We start from the raw sequence: 7,582 nt of genomic DNA, 5'->3' as shown, positions 1-7,582 counted from the left end.
GACTATTATGAATTATAAGCACAAGCTATCACTTTTACCACAAGATTAAACATGCAAGGTATAAAATGAAATCTAACAAAGATATTATCTACTAAAGTTACATTGCAGTCAATGGTAATAGTAAACCATAAGCCTTGTTTGACATCACATTTAGCCACACCCCCTGACTGAATGTAAAATGGCAGGAAGCAAATTGAGCATTGTTGAAGGTTCATATCTCAGTGAATTTTTTTCAGATAATAAAACTTTCCATACAACATTTTTAAGATCATATGATCATGTAAGGTCAACAAAAAAATACCCCAAAAATTATGTCAGTTACACTTTAAAGGTGTGTGTGCCTAGCCTAACAATTGTCTGAAAATATTTGGCTCTTTGTGTTAACTGGCAACTCAAATGATCAAAATTTTCTAATTCTTCAGGTAGTGGCTCTCACTTCAACCAATTGAGTACACTACGTGCTGGAACTTCATTTTTCTAAATAATATATACATAACTTTATTTAATGCCGTAGGATCATTCTCTCTAATGTAATCTAATAGGACATTCCAAACATAGCTATCTAAACTTTTTGCTTCAGTGACAGATTTTTTTCATAAAAGCCTCTCATAGCTACAAGCTTTGACAGCCTGATCAGACAACACTTTCTTAAATTTATCAATAGCATCTGAATACTGAAAATAAAGTACAGTATCTAAGTTTCGTTTTCTAATTGGGTCTTCTTCTTTGCCATCATTTATAGCATAATATACATTATCAAATTCAGTCTCATAGGCTTCATTTATTTAAAATTGATCAATTGTGCTACATCGCCATCAGCAAGGGAAGAATCAATATCTATTGTTAAATGGGCATTTCTAGCAACATAAGTGTTTCAAAAGGCATCTCAACAGAAGGATAATGAACAGATGCATTGCACAAAATACACAGCATGCATTTACATTCAGTATTATTACCACTACACACAATAGGATAGCCTATTCTTTCACAAGCAATTTCTGAATATTTAAAATATTTTTCAACATTAGTTTTATTTTTTTTAACAATTACCGTTACACTTGCATTGTCACATTAATCATGTTCATACACTTAATCAATTTCTTCAACAGGCAGGAATCTTGCCACATAATGCTTATTAGAACAATCATCACATGCATCTAAATGCTTCCTGAATTCTTTAATGTGCTCATGAAAATATCGTCTAACTTCTATAATTGAACTAATGTCACTCTCTAATAAAGATTTGCACCAGTCTGTACAATGCCATTTCAGGTATGCCTTCTCTTATTAGTATACATTCTATTATTATCACTATCATCATTACATTCTTCAACTCTATCAATACATGATGCATCAATAATTCCTGCTACATAACAGATGCCATTTGTATCAACAGGAATTGCAATTGGAGTTATACAAATATACTGACTGATATAAATATGGCTCACTGTTCTTTGTGTGACATTGCTCACCAAAATCACTAAACCTATTCAACTTCAATTTTCTAATGTTATTTCATTCACATATCAATACCCCTACTTTGAGGGATTTGTTTTTCAAAACTGACTCTAACAATATACTAAATCCAGCATTACATTTACTGTCATATGATATGTTCTTAAAATCAACAACTTTCAAACTTGATGGCAATCAATCATCAACAATTTCGGGGCTGTAATAAAATGCTTCAATAATTTTAGTAAAATAATATTGCTTTGCTTCACTATTTGGAGCAGGTAATAAGTAATTTGAACGTAATCTATACAATATTTGACCCTAATTATCATCAAATATTTTCGTTTAGACGCTTAAATTTTCTTTATTTACTGCATCTTTAATTTATTCATTTTGTTATCAGATAATTTAAATCTCAGAAATTAATTTTTTAAAGCACATAATATTGCGTCTGTATTCTTGTAATACTGTTTTAAGTTTTTTTGTTTTTGAAGGCCCGGATATTTATGATAGCCTTTTTTTTCATTTACTTCTTTGGGGGTTCGGATTGTTCTGATAATGATTCCTAGATGCTTCTTTCTTTGTTTGTTGGTTCTTATGATAGTGATCTCTAGAGGCTTGCTTCATTGGTTGTGGATTCTTATGATTCTGATCTCTAGAGGCTTCTTTCAGTTGTTGTGGATTCTTATGATACTGATCTGAGGCTTCTTTTTTGTGGTCTGGATTACTCCTATAATTTGTTTTAAAATAGCAAGTTAATTTTAAAATTTTGCTGTCCTTGTTTTTACAAAACCAATTCTTACGTTTTTGCAGAATAAAACATGGGTTCAATGCATGAAATTTTTTTGAATATTGAAGCTTATATTTCTTACTTATCTTATATGCAACTCCAGCTTTGCTTTTGACCCTGTTACAATGCCTTTTATAGTAGGCTCTAGCATAGGACCTGTTATTAGATATAAAAGTTTCCATTTCCCTTTTATTATGATATATCTTTGAGAACATTTTTTGGATTTAGTCCCAGTTAATTCACTTTTCCTATTCCTCCTCCCTTTTTTACAAATAACAGCACAACAACTACACTTAACATTAAGACAATAAATGAGTACCATATTACCAAGTACATATATGCAGGAGGTACAACTAACCTACTGCTTATTATGATTAACAAAACTGTATAGACTTATCTCAATGTATCCAATATCAGAAGTATAATGACATATACTGAACTCTAGTGATCTGGTTTAGGTACAAGTGTCCAAAATTATGAAAACTTAGCAGCTATAAAATTATTTTGCAGCTCTGTAAAATTATAGTTTGCTCTATGATAAAAGAAGCCTAATTTGTTAGAGTTGTTTCAAAATAATTTACCTGTTAGCTCTTGAAGGAAGTGTTAATCACTTAGTCTGTGCACTGCTGAACACACAAGTATGCACAGAAAGAGAAGAATTAAGCAAATATTGACCCTGTGCAGTCAGTCGCTATGGAAAATCTGCATGCGCATTAAGTTTCAAAATGGCGACAAATTTTAAGGAGCAGTCATATCACGCCCAAATAACTACTATAAAATGCAATATGAATTATGATATGACAAGCACCTTTGTAGTCCTTGACTCATGCTCCAAGGAATGATGTGAAAGTCAACGTTAGCTGTTTACTAGTTTAAAGGATTATCCGGTGCATAGAAGAAGATGGAAGATGAACAAGTCTCAAGAATTTTTGCAGAAATTTGAATTTGGGCCTATTATATAGACATACTTCTGCTACACTTCAGTCCACTTTAAAGGTAACAGGAGAATCGCTCAGTGCAGGAGAGCTCATCTAAGCCATTTATAAAGCTGTACAAGGTAAGATAGAAGAGTTATAATCATTTGAAAATTATAAACTTGGTCCCCATCTTGACAAATCAACCTCAACCCTACATATAGGCTACCGCTTATGTAATAGCTTATGCACAGTCATTGCAGGACTGATAAACTTTTAGGAGATTATTTTGATGAATCCGACTTCAAGAATCACCCTTTGTTTTCTCAGGACAAGAGATTTTTGCCGGTGATGCTGTTCTATGATGACTTGGAAATTTATAACCCTTAAGGGACTAAAGTTAAACTGCATGAAATTGGTACCTTTATTTTAAGTATACTAAATTAAGGTTTGTACAAATAGTTATCTTTTACTGTTTTCTTGCCAATTTGAGCCATCACTTGTGTTCACAGTTATTATCCATACAACTTTTCGCAATTGTAAAAGCATCTTCAATAAACAAATTTGGTTTTGATGCTAATTCAGAACCATTTTATGAATGACATCTAGTTAATAATTAAATAACATTAAACAGAATTATTCACTAACCAGCATATTCTTCTTTTCCTGAATATATTAACTTAATCTGAGTATTAAATAATAAAATACAGTTGTAATGAGCTGTAATTACAACGTATTTTCCTACTGTACTTACTTTGTACAGTAGGACAATGAGGTGTAAATAATTATATCATTATCTTATTGTAAAAGAAGTGTGGTTTGTACAAAAAAAGAATTGAGAGAAGAGACAAGTTAAAAGAGGGAAAAGTTTAGGAGAGATACACAAACATATTATACTGTAATTAAGTGAATGCTATATTGTAGTTTAGAAAAAAAGGAGCAGGCCAAGTAAAAAGGTATAGCAATAGAGGAGAAGACCACATGTACACAATGTAATAAAGATGCATATAAATGCTGCATGTGGTTGACATTAGGTGACCAATAGGTTAGTGGCATAACTTATCATTTCATTTAAGTTCCTATAATGTGAGGTAATTGCCCTAGCTGTGATTGTATTATCTCTTCAGGTGATGATGGTGCTAGATAAAGCTGTCATTGCTGTAGAGAAGAAGTACTTTTTGGATTGCCATTTGTGCCTGCTCAAGAGTTAGGAAATTGAGTGATATCTTATTTGCACCACCATTTTTCTCCTGCGACTACTAACGAGCACTGCTAACAGTTGTCGTCTTCAAGAAAAATAGGAGGAAGATCATTGACTACTTTTTGTTCAAGAAGGACCACCTTTTGAAAAGAGGACTGTCAGTGTATGTATCTACATATAGCATACCATTTGAACCCGTTCATGAGGATGAACAAAAATGACATGGATTGGATGAAAGCAACAACATCTCTACTATCTGGAGTGACTTACTCAGATTTGTGGATAGTCACTCCCCACGCAAGCTTAAGTGGTAGTTAAAGGTCGGAACATTGGGCACCTGAAGACCAGTTTTTGTTTGAGTGATTGATACAGTTCCATCATGCACTTTGTCCAGTGTAATGATCAAATCGTACCATTAAGTCACTGGTAGAGATGGAGGTTCCTGGTTTAGTTAGCTCGTACTGTATAGCTTCAACTGTTCCATTGCTCGAATGACCAATTCCATGTCGACCCATAACTTGTTTGTAAGCCTAGCTCGTGCTGATTTTGAGAGCTTTACAAGTGAATCAAAACCACCATCATCATTACGTGATGCACTGCTTGCATTGCCTGCAGTGTTTTATGCCTTGATTTCAGCAATTGGCTGACCACATTCCATTAACTTTTCAACAATGTATTTAGTAACTTTATTAACATGTCAAATTAGTCGGAGAGCATTAACAAATAATGAATGATCTGATATTTTGTTAGGAATCTGTTCTGTGGCATGTTCTCAGTCTTCTTCTATTGCTTCCGCATATCAGAGCCAAAAAAAATTGTGACGGAGTCTCACTTGTTCAAGATCCTGTCAAGACTGTCTCATCATGTGGTTCAGAAGAAATGCTGTAGTGAATTGACTGAAAACTCTGCCCCTGGAAATTGACTGTGTGGTGTATAGAGGATATCAAAACACTAGAGGTAGTTAGCCAAAGTCTCCAAACAGTAAAAAAATGGAGCACCCATCAAACAGTACCTGTGACTTCTAAGGAAAGGCTTATCCCAACCTCCTGTCAATCATCCCAAATGTTATTACAGAAACCATTGATATCTCATGAATGATGAGGTACTTGGCACTTGACATCTCTTCGTGGATGTTATGCAGATTGATTCCTTCCAGGTCTTTAAAGTCATGTAAGTGTAGAAAACTTTGTTGCATCCTTGTATGTATAATACATGCTGCCACTCCAGTTAGCGCCGCTACTTTAAGACTGGTACCCAGCAATAACCTCAGAGTGTTGATGACATATGATTTACCAATACCAGCTGTACCATTTTAGAACCACTGTCATTAAATGTAAAAAGGGCATTTGCCATTTTCTTCAACAAAGATGAAACATAATCAATCGTATTAAATTACAAAAAGGAGTGCACTTCATTAGTGTAACGTTTATTAGGACTATTAACAAACTCAACGCAATACAATAATTGTAAAAAATGAGCAGGAAGAGGGAAAGAAAACATGGGGAGAGTAGAGTGAACAAGTGAACAAGAGTCGAACACACACATACTTACAAACATGCATATAGGAAATAATAAGAAACCACACAGGATATTCACGTCACACGACTATCAAAACAATAACAATTAATAACAATAACTATACAAAATATTACGTCACATTTCTCCTCAGTCAGCCAGACTCCATATCTATCTGGGAAAAGAGTGTGATGCCAAATCTTAGTTCATCTTGAGTCTTGGAGGTATTCGTCTAATGATCCTCTTGTTGAGTATCAACGTCAGGTAGATCGACTTCTTTTTGAGCTGGTACTGAATAAGGGAGAAAATTCAAATCTCTTTGATTTTGTCTGATGATTCAGCTTCCACAGTATCAGATAGAGTAGACTCTTCCCTTTCAACAGTTCCCTGCTCTGTTCATCTGGAATCCAGACTTGATCTCCTGCAGTGAGTGGTTTTGTTTCCTTGCTCTGTGTCTTATAACGACTTGTAGTTGTGAACGACAGAGAAAATGAGCTGTATTTAGCTCTTGTCCTGGAACATGCATCGTCTCAATGGTATTTCATCATTCTGAGTCGAAAACTTTGCACTCCAATAGGTAGATCTTCCAGGTTCTTTGTAGATAGGAGAGGTTTGTGATCAGTTTCAAGAGTGAATTTAGATCATAGGAGATATTGACTGAGTCTTTCACAAGCCCATGTTAGAGCTAGTGCTACTTGTTTGCAATTACCTGTTTCTGTCAGAGTACTGCGCACAATCTATGTGATTCTGCTTCAGCAGATACTCTTGTCTCCCTCTCTGGATCAAACAGTGCTGGTGTACCAGTAGACCTCAAACCATTCTTTAACTCTGAGAACACATGTTCTTGTTCTGGTCCCCAGTACCACTGTGACTTCTTGGAGAGTAGCTCACGGAGTGGCTTTGTCTTTTCTGCCAGATTAGGCGAGAACTTACTAAGTTGAATTTTTATTCCCAAAAATCTTCAAATTTCTGTTACGTTTGTTGGTCTTGGGATATTGCAAATCGCTTTGATCTTTTATATCATGAGAGACTACATCTTTATCGACCTTTTGACCTAAAAAAATAGATTACATTTTTTTGAAATATAGATTTATCAATATTTAGAGTGACACCTTTCTTAAGTCTTTCCAAGACTATTGTGAGGCATTCATGATGCTCTTAATCCATCTTTCCACAGACTAGTATGTCATCGATTAGTCTCATGACACTATCACTCCCTCTTCATATCTCAGATCCTCTTCTGAGAAACCTCCAGGGCTGAACTTATACCAACGGGTAATTGATTAAACATGTACCTCTCAAAGGGAGTAATGAAGGTAGTCATTTTCGAGGACTCAGGCAATAACTCAATTTGGCAAAAACAAAAATTGCCATCCAGCTTAAAAAATACATCGGCATCTCCCACATTAGGTAAGACCTTCTTGTTTATAGTTGGTAATGTCTCACATTTCACATAGTCATTGAGTCAAGTCAAATCTACACATTTTTACTGAACCTCCTGGTTTCATTACTACTATCATCCTAAAGCACCAGTTAGTTGGTTCATCAACTTTAGAAGTAACTCGTTAGTTTAACATCCACTCCAGTTCCTGTTGAACCTTCAGTAGTAATGGAATGGTATAGGCACTCTTTTGGGTGTACTCACTGAATAAGGTTTAGCTCCATCCTCCAGCTCTATATGGTAGCTCCCTTTGATTGTCCCTAGAC

The 7,582-nt window shown here is 34.8% G+C and overlaps 1 protein-coding gene across 1 annotated transcript in view; it reads right to left on the bottom strand.

Moving 5' to 3' along the window:
* Positions 1-7,199, bottom strand: part of LOC109580171 (putative polyketide hydroxylase) — a 14,293-nt gene extending 7,094 nt beyond the window's left edge. Inside the window, exons 1-3 of the mRNA XM_019993065.1 lie at positions 7,145-7,199; positions 6,852-6,929; positions 6,610-6,784 (exon numbers count right to left, since the gene is read on the bottom strand). Of these exons, the coding sequence (XP_019848624.1) occupies positions 6,610-6,784; positions 6,852-6,929; positions 7,145-7,199 (308 nt within the window). The remainder of the gene's footprint in view (positions 1-6,609; positions 6,785-6,851; positions 6,930-7,144) is intronic.
* Positions 7,200-7,582: the final 383 nt, after the last annotated feature.

Source organism: Amphimedon queenslandica, unplaced genomic scaffold, assembly GCF_000090795.2.
Source record: "Amphimedon queenslandica unplaced genomic scaffold, v1.1 AMPQUscaffold_13502, whole genome shotgun sequence".
Lineage (NCBI taxonomy): Eukaryota > Metazoa > Porifera > Demospongiae > Haplosclerida > Niphatidae > Amphimedon > Amphimedon queenslandica.
Note: the sequence above shows the minus strand (reverse complement) of the source record. Positions and strands in the feature narration are given on the sequence as shown.